General features: G+C 37.1%; 1 protein-coding gene across 6 annotated transcripts in view; it reads right to left on the bottom strand.

The window, feature by feature from the left end:
- sdk1a (sidekick cell adhesion molecule 1a) overlaps positions 1 to 21,402 on the bottom strand; it is a 342,555-nt gene that overhangs the window by 132,390 nt on the left and 188,763 nt on the right. For all 6 annotated transcript variants that reach the window (XM_058771492.1, XM_058771493.1, XM_058771494.1 and 3 more), the window contains one exon: positions 17,289 to 17,422. In XM_058771492.1, the coding sequence (XP_058627475.1) occupies positions 17,289 to 17,422 (134 nt within the window). The remainder of the gene's footprint in view (positions 1 to 17,288; positions 17,423 to 21,402) is intronic.

The following is a 21,402-nucleotide window of genomic DNA, read 5'->3' as shown; positions in this document are numbered from 1 at the left end:
TTTGGCCGGTCCTCACAAGGGAAATAAATTATTAAAAATACTGAATGAAGTTTATCTCAAAATGTAAAAATGCAAAAAGATTTCTGTAAGGGGTAGGTTTAGGGGTAGGGTTGGTGTAGGGCAATAGAAAATATTGTTAGGTCAGTATAAAAACAATAGAAGTCTATGAAAGTCCTCACAAGTATAGAAAAACAAACATGTGTGTGTGTGTGTGTGTGTGTGGGGGTGGGTGGGGGGCACTTATGTTTTATTTATTTTTTCCTTTTTATTCGAAACATTCCCAAACGCATTAACTACATCACAAAATATCTCAATTCTCACCTTTATAGATTATGTTCTATAGTGGGCGATGGTCAAAGTAGCCTAATAATGTAGTCTATTAACTATGCATAAAAACCTGTCTGTTCACTTGTAACTAGTGCTGTCAATCGATTAAAAAATTTAATCGTGTTAATCACAGTCATGGACTGTGATTAATCATGATTAATCACAAATTTAAAATACTAGGATTTACCTGTAAATGTGTTGAAATAAAGAAATGCATGACAAACTAGTTTAAGGAAACAGAACCTTTCACACTTCCGCCAGGTATGAGACATAATCCTTATTATTCTTTTATCATTAATCTTTTGTTTTTATTCAGCCATTATCAGCCTTTATACTGGCAATAAAACGTTTACCAAGCCACATCGCTTCAATCCCAGTATACATTTACCCAACTATTATCAAAAGTATTTCTAAATAAATACAACAAAACATTTCTTGCGACCTTACGTGAAGTATTATGACAAAATGCTTTATGAAGAAGAATTGGACCTGTTCTGCAGCTGCATTAGAGCTAATATTAGCATCATGCTTCATAAGACAATTTATGAGATTAATAGTACACTTTTACTCAGAACTCACTTCAAACCACCATCGAGTGTTTGTAATAACTTCCTTTTACAATCACATGTGGAATTTGGTCATTTACTGTTGTTAAAATATGCTATTTATAGCCTTTTATATCGCTGCACAAACTAGCATTTCAGATGTACACATTCAACTAAAAAAAAATCACATACAGACTATATCCTATCGTAATCGTGTGTTTATTATCTTATATAATCTATAGTGGCTGTTGTCATGTTTTTCTGCTGTGTAAAGGACATGTATGCTCTGCTGAAACTCACGTTGTTTGATGTTACAACCGCCTCTCCGTTCTTAAGTTGCCAGGGATACATTCCAAGTATAATACACATTAGTAAAAGGATCTTTTTAATTTTTATTTGTCTATATACACTTTGGGCGGCCGCGGTACATTAAAAAAGTAGCCCAAAACGGCTCTGTAATTTTTCCCGCAATGGTATTTTCAAAATAGCCCACTTGTGCCGCTATCGTTACCCTGGCAAAACTGGTTCACTGTACCCTCGTCACACATGATAAATAACATTCCGCGCTGCGATGACGGGAAGAAGTTGGGGTCAAACCTTATCAAGCGATTAATTTGCGTTAAAAAAATATTAACGCATTAAAATTGTTTTATTAATCGCATGCGTTAACGCGTTAACGTTGACACCCCTACTTGTAACAAATATGGGTGTCATGCCATAACATATTTTTAATATGACAGACTTCATATTTAATGTGAATTTAACATTGAAAGTTAATGTGAAAGCAGAAAGTTAGGCTACTTAAAAAAAAAAAACATAAAAACATTGTAAGTTAGGCTACTTATTAAAACACTTTCATTGTATAGAAAGAGAGCAAAGAACATTTTCACTGACGGTCTAGAGTTCAAGCACTCTCAAAAACTCCCATTAATATCACTGAAGCTGTTTACACTGTGAAATGAATATCTTGCTTACAGATTCATACACACATCTGCTATCTACATCACTTTCTAACTAGAGAATTTGCCAGAAAGAGGTATTCAATCAGCGAGCGTGAAGAAAACACCGGCATTTCAGTAATGACTCATCTGAACACCTCTGATTGGTCATTGCATTCATAAGCTCAACAGCATCGTGTGTGATTGGTTATAATGCGTAGTGCTGTAAAAACGTGTCTGTCTCTGGCTCAGCGCCAGCCAGCAAACACAGATTTGAATTTAGCAGCTGCTGATATGACGCACTGAATGATTTAATCATGCTGGTGTGATTGTATCAAATATAGAAAATATTATTCGGCTATTTGTTGTCTTTTGGAAGCTGCATTCAAAATCCACTTGGCTCAAAAATCAAAAACCCCTCACTTTGAATGGGCATGACGCCTCTGCATGCAGTCTTTGGACAACCAATGTACACTCAACACGGCTGCCCCTAATACAATGCAAAGAGGACTTCTGGACTAAAATAAACAACTGAATAAATAAAAAAATAAAAAAATTCAACTATATTAAAAAATAAACAAATAAATAAAAAAATAATAAAAAATAAAATCAAAACTATTAAATAAATTAAAGCTTTGTTTCTTTTTGAATTTAACAATTAATTATTATTATTATTATTTATTTTGAAAATAATGAGTTATTAAAACAATGAGCTCTGGCGGTGGTGTCGCTACAATATATAGTGATATTCTCAATGTTACTCAGAAAACAGGATACAGGTTTAACTCATTTGAAATACTTCTACTTAATGTTACACTGTCAGATATGCAAAAGAAATCTCTCCTATCTCTTGCCTGGCTACTGTGTATAGACCGCCAGGGCCATATACAGAATTCCTAAAAGAATTTGCAGATTTCCTCTCAGATCTATTGGTTAATGTTGATAAAGCGCTAATTGTTGGAGATTTTAACATTCACGTTGATAATACAAATGATGCGTTAGGACTTGCGTTTACTGACCTAATAAACTCTTTTGGAGTCAAGCAAAACGTCACCGGGCCCACTCATCGTTTCAATCATACGCTAGATTTAATTATATCGCATGGAATTGATCTTACTGATATAGATATCGTACCTCAAAGTGATGATGTTACTGATCATTTCCTTGTATCGTGCATGCTGCATATTACCGATATTAACTATATGGCTCCGCGTTATCGTCTGGGCAGAACTATTGTTCCAGCCACCAAAGACAGATTCACAAATAACCTGCCTGATTTATCTCAACTGCTCTGTGTACCCATAAATACACGTGAACTAGACGAAATGACTAGCAACATGGGCACTATCTTCTCTAATACATTAGAAGCTGTTGCCCCCCTCAATATGAAAAAGGTTAGAGAAAAACGTTACACCCATTCTCAGTTATACCCATTCTCTCAAGAAAGAAACTCGTAATCTTGAGCGCAAATGGAGAAAAACTAACTTGGAAGTTTTTAGAATTGCGTGGAAAAACAGTATGTCCAGCTATAGACAGGCTCTTAAAGCTGCCAGGGCAGAGCATATCCACAAACTCATAGATGATAACCAAAACAATCCAAGGTTTTTATTTAGCACAGTGGCTAGATTAACAAATAAACAGACGCCACCCGATCTAAATATTCCCTCACAGTTTAATAGTAATGACTTTATGAATTTCTTCACTGATAAAATAGATAACATTAGAAATACAATAACAAATGTAGGTTCTGCACCGTCTAGTACTTCAGTTTCATTCACCACTCCCAAAGAAAAACTTCAGTACTTTACAACTATAGGGCAGGAAGAACTAAATAAATGTATCACTGCATCTAAACCAACAACATGTTTATTAGATCCTGTACCCACTAAACTACTGAAAGAGTTGTTACCTGTAGCAGAAGAACCGCTTCTCAATATTATTAACTCATCATTATCTTTAGGTCACGTCCCAAAACCATTCAAGCTGGCGGTTATTAAGCCTCTTATTAAGAAACCACAACTAGATTCTAGTGAACTGGCAAATTACAGACCCATTTCAAATCTGCCGTTTATGTCTAAAATTTTTGAAAAAGTTGTGTCTGCTCAATTGTGCTGCTTCTTGCAAAAAAATGATCTCTATGAAGAATTTCAGTCAGGTTTCAGGCCTCACCATAGCACAGAAACTGCACTTGTTAAAATTACAAATGAGTTGCTTCTTGCGTCAGACCAAGGCTGCACCTCATTGCTAGTTTTACTTGATCTTAGTGCTGCGTTCGACACTATAGATCGATTACAAAACTATACGGGTATTCAAGGGCAGGCTTTAAGATGGTTTAGATCCTACCTATCCGATCGCTACCACTTTGTTTTTTTAAACGGGGAGCCATCTCAACTATCACCAGTAAAGTATGGAGTACCACAAGGATCTGTCCTAGGTCCTCTGCTATTTTCAATATACATGTTGCCCCTTGGTGATATTATTAGAAAATACGGGATTAGTTTTCATTGTTATGCTGATGATACTCAACTATATATCTCAACAAGACCAGATGAAACTTCTGAACTATCTAAGCTAATAGATTGTGTTAAAATGTAAAAGATTGGATGACCAATAATTTCCTCCTATTAAATTCGGATAAGACCGAGATATTACTTATTGGACCAAAAAACAGTACTCAGAATCTCTTGGATTACAATTTGCAACTAGACGGATGTGCTGTTACTTCCTCTACAGTCAAAAATCTGGGTGTTATATTAGACAGCAACTTGTCCTTTGAAAATCATATTTCCCATGTTACAAAAACAGCATTCTTCCATCTTAGAAACATTGCCAAGCTTCGAAACATGCTACCTGTTTCAGATGCTGAAAAGCTAGTTCATGCATTCATGACCTCTAGACTGGACTATTGTAATGCACTGTTAGGTGGTTGTCCGGCATCTTCAATAAACAAGCTACAGATAGTCCAAAATGCAGCAGCTAGAGTCCTTACCAGGTCAAGAAAATATGATCATATTACCCCAATTTTACAGTCTCTGCACTGGCTACCTATTAAGTTCCGGATCAATTACAAAATACTATTACTTGCCTATAAGGCACTAAATGGTTTATCTCCTGCATACCTAACTAGTCTTCTACCACGCTACAATCCAACCCGCTCACTAAGGTCGCAAAATTCTGGACTTTTGGTAGTACCTAGGATAGCAAAGTCCACTAAAGGAGGTAGAGCTTTTTCACATTTGGCACCCAAACTCTGGAATAGCCTTCCTGATCACGTTCGGGGTTCAGATACACTCTCTCTGTTTAAATCTAGATTAAAGACACATCTCTTTAGCCAAGCATTCACATAATAATCTTGTACTGCATTTATATCTAATCAAATGTACATTATAATTCTTTAGATTGGGTTGAACAAATCATTTTTGCTTGAAGAGAACAGCAGCTACGCTAATTACGTCTCTATCTGTTTCTCTGATTCTGCCACGGGATTAACATCCCGTGGTAACTAGGAATTACTGAAGCGTCAGTCTGGATCCAACCCTTAAAAAGATCCGGGATGACCAAACACCTGAGCAGAGATGATGGCAACCCCTCAGAGGACCACGGAGGATGCCAACCCTCAGACAACATACACAATTACCAAGTTAAGTCTGTCATAACTTAAATATATTGGGTTTCTTCTTCACATGTGTATGTGTATATATGTGTATGCATGTATGTATATATGTATATATATGTGTATGTGTATAGTAGAAACTTAATTTCCTGTAAAGCTGCTTTGCAACGATTGTATCGTAAAAAGCGCTATACAAATAAACTTGAATTGAATTGAATTGGTACTGTAACCCAGAAGGAAACAACAATATACTGGTAGATTTAAATGAAAAAAAATCATATGCTTTGGAAACACATGAGGGTGCGTAAATGATGATAGATTTGTAGTTTTGGGGTGATCTACGCCTTTAATTCCTACATCATCATTAAAAGCACTCTAATGTCCATCCCATAAAGATACATCTGGCTTGCTGAAAATGCTATTAGCAAAGGCTATGTTTAGGAAGCTGATAATATTGTCCTCTCTCCAACTTTGAAGTCGTGAGCCTATTCATTTTTTTGGTAGCACATTAAGTCCAGACGATGCTGTAATCGAAGAGGAAATTGAGGCTGGGCCCTGTGGGGCATTTCTAATGCATTCTTCTCTACTTTTGATTTTTCATCCTCCATTACTTCAGGCAAACTATCAAAAATAACAATGACATTGGGCAAATCTCGTCAAGAACACAAAGAGGGGCCAACGTTTGACAGATAAGACGCTTGTGATTTGCCTCCCATAATCGAGCGTGTTATCATCTTAAAAGGTTAAGTGCCGCCACACCTATAAACATCTACTATCAGAAAAGCTGACAGGCATCTTATTATTCCTCTGTCAAGAGTTGTTGCGAGCATCAAACCCCAGTGCGTCTTTCACACGCTAATGAGGAGAAACGGCAGATTTCTCCAGCAGACGGTCCATCAGAGCGCCTCAAATCACCGCTGTCGCCTCCTATCAATCTCGGCTCAAATTACAGGTGACAAGTTATCAAATCTAAGATATTACAAACTAAACACGATCTCTCAGGGGACCTATTTGTTTAAGATATAGCCAATTAAACAAGGTGCTGAGTGTCAGGGATGAAACCTCATCGGAGCGGCGGAGCTAATTTGAAACTCCTCGAGGAAATCAGATGGTGGAAGTGGGGCGGGAGGGGTGCGGAGAGGATATTCTGGTGGGATGAAGGCGATAATAACAATAAGTGCGAAAAAAATAAATAAATAAAGGTAGATAACATGGGGAAGGAGGCTCAGCTTTAATCATATTTAGTCTCTTGGGTCAGCTTACGGCACAGGAAAGCGGCTTTTGTTTGAATGTAATCTGCTAGCAGGAAGGGTATGATAAAAATTTATGGAGGTGTTCATTAAATCTTAACGACACTGTTCTCTGAATATTCCGCATGCTGGGGTTCAATCCCACGCCCTCCCCTGATGGTCCTGCTGTTCCTGTCGAACTCGGAGTCGTGTCGATATGCGTAGATTCTTCAGTTAGCGTTCACCCAAAGCCTCGGCTCGCTCGCAGGGTGAGAACCGCACAGGAACCTGACTTGCAAATGATGGCTGCAGGTGGAAGTGTTTATCACATAGCTCTGACTGAGCTTGGCATAAATTTGTCCCTGCAGCAACGGTAGCTGCTCATTCAAAACATCGTAGAAATGTTATTATAGTCTGCTGGCCTGAAGGGAGCACTTTTTTTTTTACAGAGCTGCTCTTTCAGGCTCACAGGTGACCTGCTATTTTACATCAGGGCAACTAAAGAAAAGAAAAGAAAAGAAAAGAAAAGAAAAGAAAAGAGAAGAGAAGAGAAGAGAAGAGAAGAGAAGAGAAGAGAAGAGAAGAGAAGAGAAGAGAAGAGAAGAGAAGAGAAGAGAAGAGAAGAGAAAAGTCTTGGTAGTCCATTCAAATAATGAGTCATGGATATTGAATCCAGTTCATTCATCACACTGTAAACGGAAGATGAAGTTGAATGCACTGCAATGTGGGATGCAGTACCTGGTATATTATTCTCTGTTGTATATACATAGCAAATTGTAATAAGTTGTGTATTTGATGCACATGTAAAAAGCGTATGGAAAATGCATATTACGCATAGCAGGATTGCGCATCATTCAGAATTGAATCAAATCATTCATAATTAAATGCCAATTCAATTCTGAAATTTTAATTGAGGTAGCAAACAGGACACAAAACTGCAATTTTCTACAAATCCTTCTTTAAAAGTTTTGAAGTAAGGTTTAAAAGACATTAAAAATGTAAGTTTATACAGACAGAGAATGACTGACAGACAGACAGACAGATGGATAGATGAGTACTGAACAAATACAGCATTGTTGTAACCATTGTACAAGTGGAACTTCAGTTTTATATATAAGGTTACTTTTGATAAGGAGCAAAGTCTCATCTTTCAAATTACGTCCATTTTTTTTTCCAGGAAATTCAAACAATAAATGCCATTTTGACGCTCTTTGATGTGATGTGACAGATCCCTGTCTAAACGCCTCAGTGAGAGCTATCATCCATTCCTCTTTACTACTAGTTTTAATGCGAAATAAACGTGAACGAACATCTCATGCCTCATGCAATCGCTCAATCAGAGTTTCAACCACAGAAAGACCTCAAAAACAAAATGTTGCGTAGCATTTCATTTACCTCAGGCAAGTCATCAACGTCCACAGCTTGTTAGTTCACTAGAAATGAAGTTTAGATTCATTATATTTTACTTTACCTGTTAGTGATGTCTTAATTGTTTAATCTATGTTTAAATAAATCCATTATGAAACAAGTTATGACAGACACTGTGTAAATCAACAACAAATAGACATTTTATGATTTAGAAATATGTGCATTATGTGCAATTTACATGTTTGCATAAAATTGTTTTTTAAAGTTGAGTGTTGATTATTATATTTAAAAATCAACAGTAATAGAACGTGTGATTGGGCTCTGTTGTCCCTATAGTTTAGTGCATAAGCTGAGGTAGATTTTTATCCCTAAGAAAATTTTAATTCTAATTGAATTTGTTTAAAGAAATTATTATTAATTTATTATTAAACCACTGTTTAATAATAAAAAAGCTATTTTTACTGAAACCATAACGAAGCGTAACGTCAAAACCAAACCGAACCATCTTGTTTGTGTACTGCTACACCCCTGATACATAGATAGATTTTAGTATGTTTTCAGAGCACTGCAACTGAGTCAAAAACAGGGAGTTCATTTAAAAGGCAGACGAAAGCATATTAAAACCTCATGTGGTCTGTGAGGGGGGCATGATAAAACACACGGATGGATCCTCTATATGAATTTTTAATGTCCATGTCTGTTACCAACCAAACATCCTTGTTCTGCAATTTCAATCTTCTATTTCTATAATCGGTCATATACTGAAAATGATACTAGCATATCTCAAAGGGGACTGATTTGATGATGCAAAAGACAGCTAAACTACAGCTGATTATGGTTGTGCACAAACAAGCATTTTAAGAATGAAACCATGATTGATTTTCACTCCTAAAGCCTTGGCTTTCCCTCATTGTCACAAATCCAAAATGATGAAAGGCAGCTGGGCTTAGAAACACAGTTATATTTCCTTGAAAGGCTTTTTCAGGTACCCATGGGATACCTGAGCAGACCGCTACATCCAGATTCCCTGTGTCCACTATGAATTCAGTAACTGCTCATATAACGGGGCAGCGCTGTTGAAGTCAGAAAGCAAAGCATCTCCACTCTCAAAATGAAATCCATAGGATGAGAGAAGAAAATATATAATTTAGAAAATACAAACCCACACCAGCTTCCTGTGTTGGTGTTATTCTCCAGACTATGAGCTCGCCTGCTGCTCACTGCCTACATAAACAGCTGCCTTCAACAGCAGCATCCTAAACATCATGAACCCTCATGAGTGAGTGATGTGAGATGTTCTATGTAGGCAGAGTGCGGACTTAAGCAGAGTGATATGCAGCACACAAACACAGCTCTGCATGTGTACAAGAGGCTGATGTTAGCGTGTTGTTAAACTAACAAAAGACTCTAATTAGCACACAAACACAGCACACACAAATTACCAGTAAAACTTTTCATGAGCTATTTTTATCAATTACATTCTGTATTTAATGAAACAAGTATTTTCCTAATTTCAGTTTATTTTGCCATTTTGAGATCATTTTTAGAAGAAATTGGCATCGTTTTCTTATTTGGTATCTTTGTCTTGTTTTCTAGTATAAATACAAGAATATCTTCAAAACAATGTGCATTAAATAGAGATTCTAAATGACAAAAGAATGTTTTCAAAGAGACCTGAAAACAAAGTCTATTTAGCTTAACGTGGTCATCGGATGCCCATTTTCTACGATATAAGTTGACATAATTCTTTAGGGTTTTAATGAAAAGTCTGTAACATAGTTTGGTTAAAATTTCTCAATGGTAGTGTAAAACAACATGATTTTACCCTGTCAAAAACAGCTCTGTCTAACGCAAGCTGTATTCTTGCATGCCGCTTTAAATGCAAATGAGCTCTGCTGACCCCGCCGAGCTGCTCTCTGAGAGACGGTAAACTTTAGCCGCATTCATCGTGAAACTTGATGAATGACGACTGCTATGTTCATTATTACATCCAACAACAAAACACTTTAATCGCTTAGGAGTCATTCTTGTCTACATCTGCTCCAGCGGTGAAACAAATGGCGGACTGATGACAGATCACTCAGGGCGGGTCTAAGGTAAGACAAGTAAGACAGTCTAGTCTGTACTGAAACGCTGCTGTCAATCAACAGTCGTGGGAGGGGCCTGGGTCTGTGTGATGTCAAACAGACAGGCATCTGAAATCAGCACGATTTGAAAAAGGGGAAATGATTTAACGAGATAAAAAAATAAAAAAACACTGGCTGGATCTTTATCATTGTAGGGTGGTTGTGTACACACACTGCCAACACACATTTCAATTCAAACAGCTTGTAAATGTGCATGTCACATCTGATGACCCCTTTAAAGCAAGGAAAACTAAATGATACATTTACAATATAATACAATACTTTTTAAATAATCAAATTAATGCACAACAAAAACAAGATAATTTTTCTCACACCACTGGCAAATCTTATTTCAAGCCTCTTCTGCTCACCATTTATTGGATTAATAAAATAGTAATACTGAAAAAATACTACATTTTAAAATAACTTTAAATTAAATCAAATTAAAACACTAATAAAAGCTACAGTGTGGATTTTTCTCATTACAATATAATTATAATTGAAAAAAACTAAACAAAAAAACAACAACCTTTGAACAGCCATGTATATTGTCACTTATAAGTACATTTATCTTGGATGCTACAATATTTTTACTGGAAAAACAAAACCAAAGTACTTAAGATTTTTTTTCAGCATTCGTATGACGATGCCTCAGCATAATGTTGCTGTCAAGTGCCTATTGTGTCATGTATTTATATGAATGCCGAGCACGACTATGCCAAGTTCTATGAAAGCAAGCCTGGAAAGCCACCTGTAGCAATGCATTTCGATTGTGAGACTCAATGTCATTTGTTCACACTGAAACATCACACAATGGACACATCTCTGCAGAAGTGCCAGCTCTGTTTTAAAATGGTGGATTATTATTTCAGCCAGGAGAAATGAAACAGAACCAAGCACACGGTTGCCTCCAAATGAGATCATTAGTAACGGCAAATAATGACTGAGCTGGTTAGTCGAAGCCTATTTCCTTTCGAATAAATCAAGCTGCTGTGAGAGTTAAAATGCTGCCTTTGCCAGGCAGAACGACAGGCAGACCGCATTCAGATAAATCATCTGTATCAGAGGAACCACGTCCACACGTTTATAAGACAATATGGTCCAATAAATTCAGCCACTACTAAAGGGCAGGTGTAAGAATTGTTAGGCCCCTCAAGATTTGATTCGTTTTAGGGAGTCACAATGCAATTCCAAAATGATTCGCAAAGATTCCGAATGCAAGCCTTACTGAAATATATCTGACCTGAGTAGTAGAAGAATCTTCATGGATTGATCCAGAATCATTTGAGAAAGAATAACAGTGCATCATTTTTTTCTCTTAATGACGAAATCAACAGAATTTCCATAAAATGCCACTGTTAAACTCTCAACTCGCAACTCTCAAGGTGATCCTTTACATCGGCTAATTGAAATCTTGTCCCACTCTTAATACTGAATTATAACAATATGCTCTCTTGAGTGTTATCAATTAATCAGCCTTGATCACATGCTCCAAGGTGGCTTATTCAACCAAGCTGACCTTTCTAAAGCCAGGTGTGAGGAATAATGAAAGTGCGACAGCATGGAGCCTGAGGGAGACTCCACCAAATGGAATCCATGTCGCATCTGACAAAAGCTATTCAGTGCGATGCACAATAATTCATTTATGATTGGATGGATGATCACCTTTAAGCAAGAAAAAGAAAAGAGGCAAGACAAATGCCTCTGAATAGAATATGAATCAATAAAGTAAGGAACAAACTCTCAAACTAGCCACTAGTTGTGTGGGTTGCCAGTGTGTGGTCAAGTGATTGCTAGGGTGTTTTTTTTTTTTTTTTTTAGCTAGTTAGTTGTTATTCTTGGCTGGATAACTAGCAGGGTTTAAAAGCCCTTTAAAATTAAATATGTAGCCTACACAGTTTGGATTAAATGAAAGTAGAGTCAAATTTTATCTCCTGAATAGACTTTACAATAATACCATTCATTAACATGACTTCATGTTATTATCTAACATCAACTTATAGTTAGTGAACAATATATATTTACAACATTAATTAATGTTTGTGAATGTTATTTAATGCAAACACTTGATCATTCATGTTTGGTCATTGTGCATTAAATAATTTTAACAGATCGAAATTTTGATTTTATGTATTAGTAAATTTTGAAATTAACCCTAAGGAGAAGAATTATATAACTTTTGTTTATTGATAGGTCCTGTTATCTAACAAATGGAATATTATTGTAAAGTGTTTTAATGCTACAGTTTCCATCTATTTGATATACACTTGTCTTATGTAATCTTATATAAATTGATTATAAAAGCTGATGTTTGTTATTTACTGAAATGTTATTTTAGCTGGAGTCAATGATCTAATGTTGCACTTGGTCAGACTCAGTCAGCCCATTGCTTTACTTAAGTATATTATATTTTCCTTTTACAGCTGCAGGCTGAGGAAGATCATGAAACACACCAGCAAACCCTAAAACACAACAGTTTACAGTTGTTTTTCAGCGGCAGCAGAAATATGACAAACTTTTGGGTAAAACTTCTTTACTTTTTTCATACTTTTATTACTTGTGGAAAAACTTGAAAATTTTTTGAATAAGCATAAAGAATGGCATTGATTTTTGTACAGTTTATTTTTGTTTAACTTTATTAATAAAAAAATAATGTGTTTTTAATTAGCATGTTTTTGTGTTTTGCTTTGGTACCGAAATTGGTTCCCGAGAACCACGGATTTTCACTGGTATTGGTACCAAATACAGAAGTACACTAGGAATGAGCAACGTTGGAATTACTTTTAGACTAGAAAAAACTACCACTGATACACTCAACACCACAACTATAACAATAACACAACATTTTCAGAACACTTTTTTTCCAGCTGATGAATGGATACAATCCTGACAACCATTTAGAATCCACAGAAACTGACAAAATGCAGTGCGTGCTTATAATAAACAGAACAATGTCATGTGTTGGCGTGGATGCAATAGAGTTATTGTTCTAGGTGTGAAAGAGTCTTAAAAAAAAACAAAACAAAAAAAAACAATCACCCCTGGCCCGTATATTTATGGCCCAGGTCTGTCTTTCAGTCAGGAAAGCCATCATTTCAGAAAAGAAGGGGGCAGAAGTGACAAATAATCATTTGTTAAATCTAACTGACCAAAAAGAAAGAAAGCAAGCAAGCAAGAAAGAAAGAAAGAAAGAAAGAGAAAATTCTCATCTCTTACTTTTAGTTGGCTAAGAAATCAAATACACTGCTGGACAATAACCAATAATCTGTATTCTCTAATATTTTTGCCTGTATTTTCCTATTGACAATATTATGATATGATGATTTATATACAGTACTACACACACTTTTTCCATTTTATCACAATATAATGTAGAAAACAGAATAATGTAATAAATTATATGAATTAGCACTGCATCATTCATTTACTTTATTTATTTATTACCTGGAGATTACTTGAAAAACATACATAAACCATATATTGTCGCAATCGTGTATTTATTGTCTTCATGTTTCATCAGTCAAAACGTTGCTTTTTATTCCGATTACCAACAGTGATAGTCGGATGCCTTTGTCCAGATTAGGGATTTCCTAGCACGTCATAAGTTATTATTATGTGTATGAGTCGTTTTGGACTTTCTGCACAAGAGTGCCTTCCGGGTTCGAGTAATTAAACAAACACTGTATGAGAGTGTTTACCATAATGTTCACATAATTTTGAATATGAATTAAATGTATACAAAATGATGTGACTAAAAATGTCTACATGAACACAGTTGCCCGAAAGAGGAAGAAAATATGAATTCAATTCAGGGGAAGAATTTACGTTTTATTAAAAGTGGGGTGACACATCCCCCGCATTTCCTATGCCCGTGATTTCAATGCAAACCTATGGGATTTCTTCACCTGTTTTATCGTCTACAAAGAAAAGATCACAAGTACAATCACTTAAAAAAGTAATAGCAACTCTCTTCCTCAACAAGCAGCACGGTTTGAGGTCATGAATGTAGCGTAAATGGTACAGGACATATTACATTTAGGGCTAAGGGTGTGTTCAAATCTCAAACATCCTGTATGCTCACATGGAGGGTTAGAGATTTGACACTGGCCTTGGCAAGCTAGCACAGCTAATTACAATAAGACCAAGGCCATGGTTCTTCAGAGGTAATTAGTCTTTACTTCGTTCATAGCACTTACCTTGCAGCCCTGAGGTGAATTCTGGCAGATTTTTGAAATGCAGAAAATGCCATAAGGGCAGTCTTGACATTTGAATTGTACTTAACTCACATTAAGGGCAGTAGAAGCTTTCATCTGCTGTCTGTAAGTGTAACTAAAATTGGGGTTTCAGGGGGGCTGCTTCCCACCGGATACTCTTTATTTAGCTGTCTGTGTCATTCCGTGCTTGCTTCCTGAGAACGTGAAGAGTAGAATGAGACGTTGGGCATAAATGCCACAGTGTAGTCACATGATGATAGACCCCTTCATCTGGGCTCGGCACTATTGTTCCTCAAATATCAGGGGAATTAGCACTTCAATGGGGAAATTAATTAACTGCTTAATTTCAACAGCATCCAAAAACAGTATCATCGCAACCTAACAAATCCCTGGTTCTGACAGAGCTATACACACTGATACACGCTCATTACGATGAACACAATTGTACGTTATCTGTACCGCATTCACAGATTCAACGCTAATCATCTCATGTGATAATATGAAAACCGGAGCTGTTGAAAAGCAAATGAAGAGAGAACTGCGTTAAAGGCTTTTACTGAAGACTAGTTTAAATGCACTCCATTCATCAGGATATTAAAACTCATAATTCAATTGAATTATTAACTCTGCAGTTGGCGTAGCAGCTCAGCGCCAGTCTCTTTTTTTATTAGCGGCCTCCAGCCTCCTGCTCATTTATACTCTACAAATCATCAAGTTGGTTTCATCTGGTATTGAAAAAATAATGCTAGTTCCATGTTCCTTCATCTCACATCAAATTCTAGCTCACTGCCATTTCCCAGAGGTCAATGATGTAACCCACAGCTTGTGAGGGAATCACTGCCATGAATGAATGAATGAATGAATGAAGCATTTATATAGCGACAGTCTTGCCATCGCCAAGACTGTATTACAGTTAGGGATGCACCAACATTCTGGACGTTACCAATAAGCTAATTATTTTGTTATGGCCAATAACTAATAAATGGTCGATATTAAAATTCCAAACAATTTTGCCTAAAAGTATTTGTGACCCTGGAGGACAAAACCAGTCATAAGGGTCAATTTTTCGAAATTGAGATTTATACATCATCTGAAAGCTGAATAAATAAGCTTTCCATTGATGTGATGTATGGTTTGTTAGGATAGGACAATATTTGGCTGAGATACAACTATTTGAAAATCTGGAATCTGAGGGTGCAAAAAAAAAGATAAAAAAAAAAAAATTCCAAATATTGAGAAAATTGCCTTTAAATGTGTTCAAATGTCCTAAGCAATGCATATTGCTTATCAAAAATTAAGTTTTGATATATGTACAGTAGGAAATTGACTAAATATCTTCATGGAACATGGTCCTTTACACAATATCCTAATGATTTTTGGCATAAAAGACACCGGTTTTGTGGTCCAGGGTCACATTTTATAAATTAACACTAAAATTAATGATTTTAAATGATACACATGTGTTTATGCATCAGAAAATTATTATGTTCAGTATGAATGCATTTTGAGATTTGCTAGAAAATTACATTTAACAGCATTATCGAATTATTAATGTTTTTAAAGAATAATTTAATATGAGCGTTACATGAAATTAGTACAAAAATAACTGTTTTCACATTGATAATAATGAGAAATGTTTCTTGAGCAGCAAATCAGCATATTAGAATAATTTCTGAAGGATCATATGACACTGAAGGCTGGAGTAATAATACTGAAAACTCAGCTTTGCCACAGGAATAAATTACATTTTTAAATATATTTATATATATATATATATATATATATATATATATATATATATATATATATATATATATATATATATATATATATAGTTATTTTATATTTTATATTTAAGTTATTTTATAGTTATTTTAAATTGTTACAGTAGTATTTTACATTTTTTTCCTGCATTTCTGATCAAATAAATGCAGCTTTGGGAAGTATAAAAAACCTTTAAACAATTTTGATAATATAAAAATAATTTGTATAATAATATCTGATAACATTAAAATTTGTAAATGAATGGACTCTGTTCCTTTATTATGGAACATTTATATCTGGCCTTGTCTTTTCCATTTCATCTCCACTTTTGCCTAAAACTGGAAGTCTCTCTTCACCTGTTGCATTAACCACAAGCAGGCTTGCTGATGCACTAAAGTAGCAAAGAGCTAATTGGCTTGAAAGGGTACTCTGATAATTACTGCTTATTTCTGCTGCAGGCTAATTTCATTTCTACTCCTATTCACCTCTTTGGCCATATTTTGGATAGAAGCAAACGACACTTTGTCACTGGAACATCCATTTCGATTGGTCTGAACAGATGAGGGGAGCATGTATGCTGTCAGCATGATAAAAATTTAATTTTTAACATTACATAGATAAGAGTTATGCAAATTAGTAGGTAAATTGAATAAAACAACAATTTATTTGATCAAATCAGTTTTACCTTTCATACTGAATATATTTTTGAGCCATTTCTGACGAATCACCACTGGCTGTGTAAGCATGAATGGGACGTGCACATTAGTATTGTGAGAGCACCTGCCAAAGCAGCTACGACAACAGGAACCAAACAACGTTCAGCTGGCAGATCCAAGTGTGTCACTGGAACAAACAGATTCTGTGTGTCATTCCACTGATGCCCTTCCTCTCTGATGAATGCACCGCATTAAACGGGCCCCTGAGGGAGTGGAAATTACAGGTACCTTGCATCTGCATGCCAGCCTACAGGCGCTTCTGAAGCGAGCGTGTTAAACTGCGCCTACAACACGTGGGCAAAAACAAAAGAGGGAGCGGACAAACTGAAGGCCATAACTCCCACGTCTGGTCGATAGTTCTGTCTGGGCTGCATCAGTGGCTGGCCATGTGACATTAGCTGCAGGGTAATAGAAATGATCTAGTGAGATTCATCCCCCCTCAACTTACCTGCCACATTCAGGTAAATGGATGGGCTTGTCTTGTTTTCTCCATTCTTCTCATTAACAGCCTGTACGTAGTACCTCCCGGCGTCCGCCGCGGCCGTGGCAAGCACCACTAGCTGGTTCTCCAACGTTATGGCTCTGTGGAGAGTAACAAAGCGAATGAAATACAGCTATGTTAAACCATTATTGACAATTAGTCTGGTACCCTAACAAATTCCACTATCGCAATAGAGTGACAGCATTTTAATTAGTGCTTAACTGATGTATATTGGGTTCCATAAAACTTGCTTTGCCGTGAACTCATTGCGCCCTGGGTTTGACTGGGACACGTCTGGCGTGGAGGAATTTCATGGGGCCCTCAGCGTTTTCAATGTACCTGATCCCTCATTCTGACACAAGCTGAGAATCAATGAGCGGTAAGGGTCATTATGGACAGAAATACCGCTGTTGGTGGGAATAAACCTAGAGGCGAGTATCTAAGTGAGGGAGCTGTTTGTTGAGACCCAGACTAGGGAAAAAGTGAACAGTTCACTGAAAAGTCCATAGATGTCTCATATAGACATTATAAAAACAGTTGATTTGACATGAATCACAAACAAATGTTTTCAACTGTGATAATAATGAGAAATGTTTCAACAAATGCACCAAATCAAAGAATCATGTGATAATGAAGACTGGAGTAATGGCTCAGAAAATTCAGCTTTGCCATCACTGGAGTGAATTACATTTTAAAATACATCAAAATAGAAAACAGTTGTTTAAATTGTAATAACAGTTCATAATATTACTGAATTTGTGACTTTCAAATTTTGAATAGTAGCACACACACACACACACACATACTGTATATATACTAATTTAAAAGATTCTTTTGAGTTGCCTTTTTTCAAAGAACAAATCATTTGAACCATTTCACAGAAAAAAACTCACTAGAAGTAAAAAAGTATTAAAACATCAAATTTGGACTTTCACAATACTTTTATAGAGATTTTGTGACCATTTGGATCCCTGAAACCTCTTTGCCCCAGTAATTTTATAGAAAAAAACAAAAAAAACAACTAATATTTTCTTAATAACATTTTTTTGTGTGTTCCACAGAAAAAAAAGAAAGTCATACAGGCTTTGAACAACATAAGAAGTGCTAGTGCTGAGGATTAATCAGAACACGTCATACTTCATCCATCAAACCAAAGTTTTTAGGAAAGACACTTAGTGGCAGATGTGTATCACTGTCAATTTATTCAGGTGTCAGTTTCCCTGTGCCTCTTTAAGGCAAAATTACCATCTCAAACCAGCGGAGATCATGGCGCTTTGATAACCCACAACTCCACGTAGGCTGGATGGAATTGTTTTTTTTTTATTTCCGTACATGAAAGCAGGCATGGATTGCGTATCTCCAGCCCTGACTCCTACTCCTCATGCATAGTCTTTCTCCTCCCTCGTTTTTTGATTAATTGATGACATCCTCAATTACACATCACTGCTGTCTAAGAGATTTTCTGCTCAGGCGTGACCACCGCGAAGAAGCCCTTGAAAGGCAGAGCACGGCTCGGGGATGCTTTGAAACTTATGATTAGTTTTTCGGCTCCGTGGGACCTGTAGCGTCTTCCTACACGCCACGAGTACAAGCGCCGCAGTCATTACCTATTTCCAAGATAGATCTCTACAAAAGATTGTCAAGTCGCGGAGACGTTTGCAAATAGACAAATACAAAAAATAAATGCAGCAGAAGTAGGAACAAGAGGGCTGTCTGCGCTTCTGCGGCGAGCAATATTGACGTGTAATTAGAGCGAGCTTCGGTTCTGCTTAGTTCTCCGTTTGCTGTTTCATGATTAAGTGCAGATTAACATAAAGAGATCCATCAAAAGTTGGTGTTTGGGTGGGGAGGGGGTTCTGCGAGGGATGGAGATTGGCGGCCGCTGATGAGGATGCATTACATCGCTGTCTGCACCCTGACACCTGGCTGCGGATCCGGGCTGGGCTGCATCTGGGAAATAAAGGCACCCTTCACAGATGTCAGTGGCGGCTTTGAAAGGTCAGAGACGCCCGCCTTGATGGACTTTTAATTATTAAATATGCATCGGCTGAAATGGCTTGGCAAGCATCAGAGGCTCTGAACTGATGTGTACATAAACAGCTCACCTTCATGATGATTTAAAGGCCTAATAGCAGCATGTATGATCTTGTGTAACGCTGCCAGCCGAAAGAGCGGGGGCCCAAGCGTTTACCTGGTTTACACTGCGAGCTGAATCGATGCGACCGGTGTATAAAGTGATTTTATGATTAGTCCAGCTAGTTTGGATTCCATTACAATTGTCTAGATGAATGGCCCCTGCTCGCGGTTTGGTAAACAAAGCACAGCGGGAAAGATAATGGGAATGCTTGTTTCTGATCCCTGAGGACTCTTTGATATCAGCCCACAACATATTAAAAATGCAGGTTGGGAGCCACGTGAAATGTTAATCCACTTAGGAAAGGTGCCGGGAAGCCCAGGTAATCTAAATATTCAAAGAGGACGACCGTTTCGATTTGTTGAAAAGGCTGTGCACCCGCCAGGCTAAAAAGCACCAATTTAACCGGCCAGCCATTTCCAATAAAGGAGAATCAAATCTAAAGATCAATTTGCTGAGATACGCTCTGACAATCACGCCTTCATACTTTTTATCATCTCTATTTTGAAAACTAAAAGAAAAATGACTTTTTTGAGGGAAAAAAATGTCATAGGCATAATTGAAGATGAATTACTTTCTGAGAGTTTTTGTATATTGTTTACCTGCTGTTTCAGTGTGTTTGCATCCAAAAGCCTCTGAAATGTAATAAAATGTGTGCACGTCGGAAAGGGGCCAGAACCTAATTCTCTTGGGCACTGGACAGACCGCTAGAGAGATATTACATTAATCAACATGGCAAGAACCGGCTTTCAGAAAGATGGTTTAGAGAATATTTGTTTTCATTTACTGCCATAAATTACACTCTCAAAATAGGCTTACCAGTGTGAGATGTATGACAAAGTAATTAAAATGTCAGCAACTCATATTGTGCTCCTAGTTCCTGGGAGCCCAGCTGCGTGGATCTAACGTTGCATTTTGATTTATGACGCTCTCGGGCCTTGGAAAACTTTCTCCCACCCACATCTGAGGACAGAAAAGCTTACCGCATTGATGCCCAGGGAGCAGGCAGAGAGACACAAGCACCGCTGCCTTGAGGCGTCGTGACCCAGAATTATGTCGGAATCATGGAATACGTCGTCTGCGCGGTGTGTGCCTCTAAGTGATGCCGCAAAAGAAGAGATCAAAGTCTATCTGAAAGTAAGAATATAGGCAAACTATCATGCCAGAAAATATGCTGTGGGTCTGAGCAAAAAAGACAAGTGCAAATGTCTGTTTATGTGAGACTATAAAGCAGTAAAAGAACTTGGGAAAGTAGCTTCAGGGCCATACAGGAGGCCATAGAGAGTGACACTGTGTCTGCTTTTCCCATTTAGCCCCAGGATCAAACAAATAAAAGCTCAAAGTGAATGAAATCAGGTCATGGCAATTTTCTTGTTCTGGGCTCAGATACCTAAGGTGGTCTGCGGGCATGAGTCAAGCTTTTTCCCCTGCTGTGCTCTGAGAGGAGACACGCGTGTCTCAGAAACACATACAAAGGACAGATGAAGCACAGCTTCTCTGAAAGCTGCTGAGCCAGAAGCCCAGACCTCCATGTGTGTTCTCTATGGAATTTAACCCAAACTAAAAGAGAGAACATCCCCAAATCTGCCTGTCCCTTCAACCCGACCCCTCACAACTCAACAGAACAGACTGTCTGTTGCTGCCTACCAACTTTTATACTGCAGAAAGTGTTCAGTGTGAAGTTATAAAATGAGAATATGGGAGACATGAGGAGACGACGAGAGCTTAGTAGAAACAACAGATGTAAAGCAACACGATGAGACATGAAGAGGTGAAAAAACAAAACAAAAAAAAAACACGAGGAGAAAAGATTAGAAAATATGAGATAAGACAAAATAGACAGGAGGGGACAAAATGAGAAAAAAAAGATTCAAGAAGATGGGGTGATGAGGTGATGAGCTGAGACAAGACATGAAGAAATGAGAAGAGAAAACAGCAGACAAAGAC

Source organism: Onychostoma macrolepis, chromosome 03, assembly GCF_012432095.1.
Source record: "Onychostoma macrolepis isolate SWU-2019 chromosome 03, ASM1243209v1, whole genome shotgun sequence".
In the NCBI taxonomy this organism is placed as follows: domain Eukaryota; kingdom Metazoa; phylum Chordata; class Actinopteri; order Cypriniformes; family Cyprinidae; genus Onychostoma; species Onychostoma macrolepis.
This window is presented reverse-complemented; position numbering and strand designations above follow the sequence as displayed.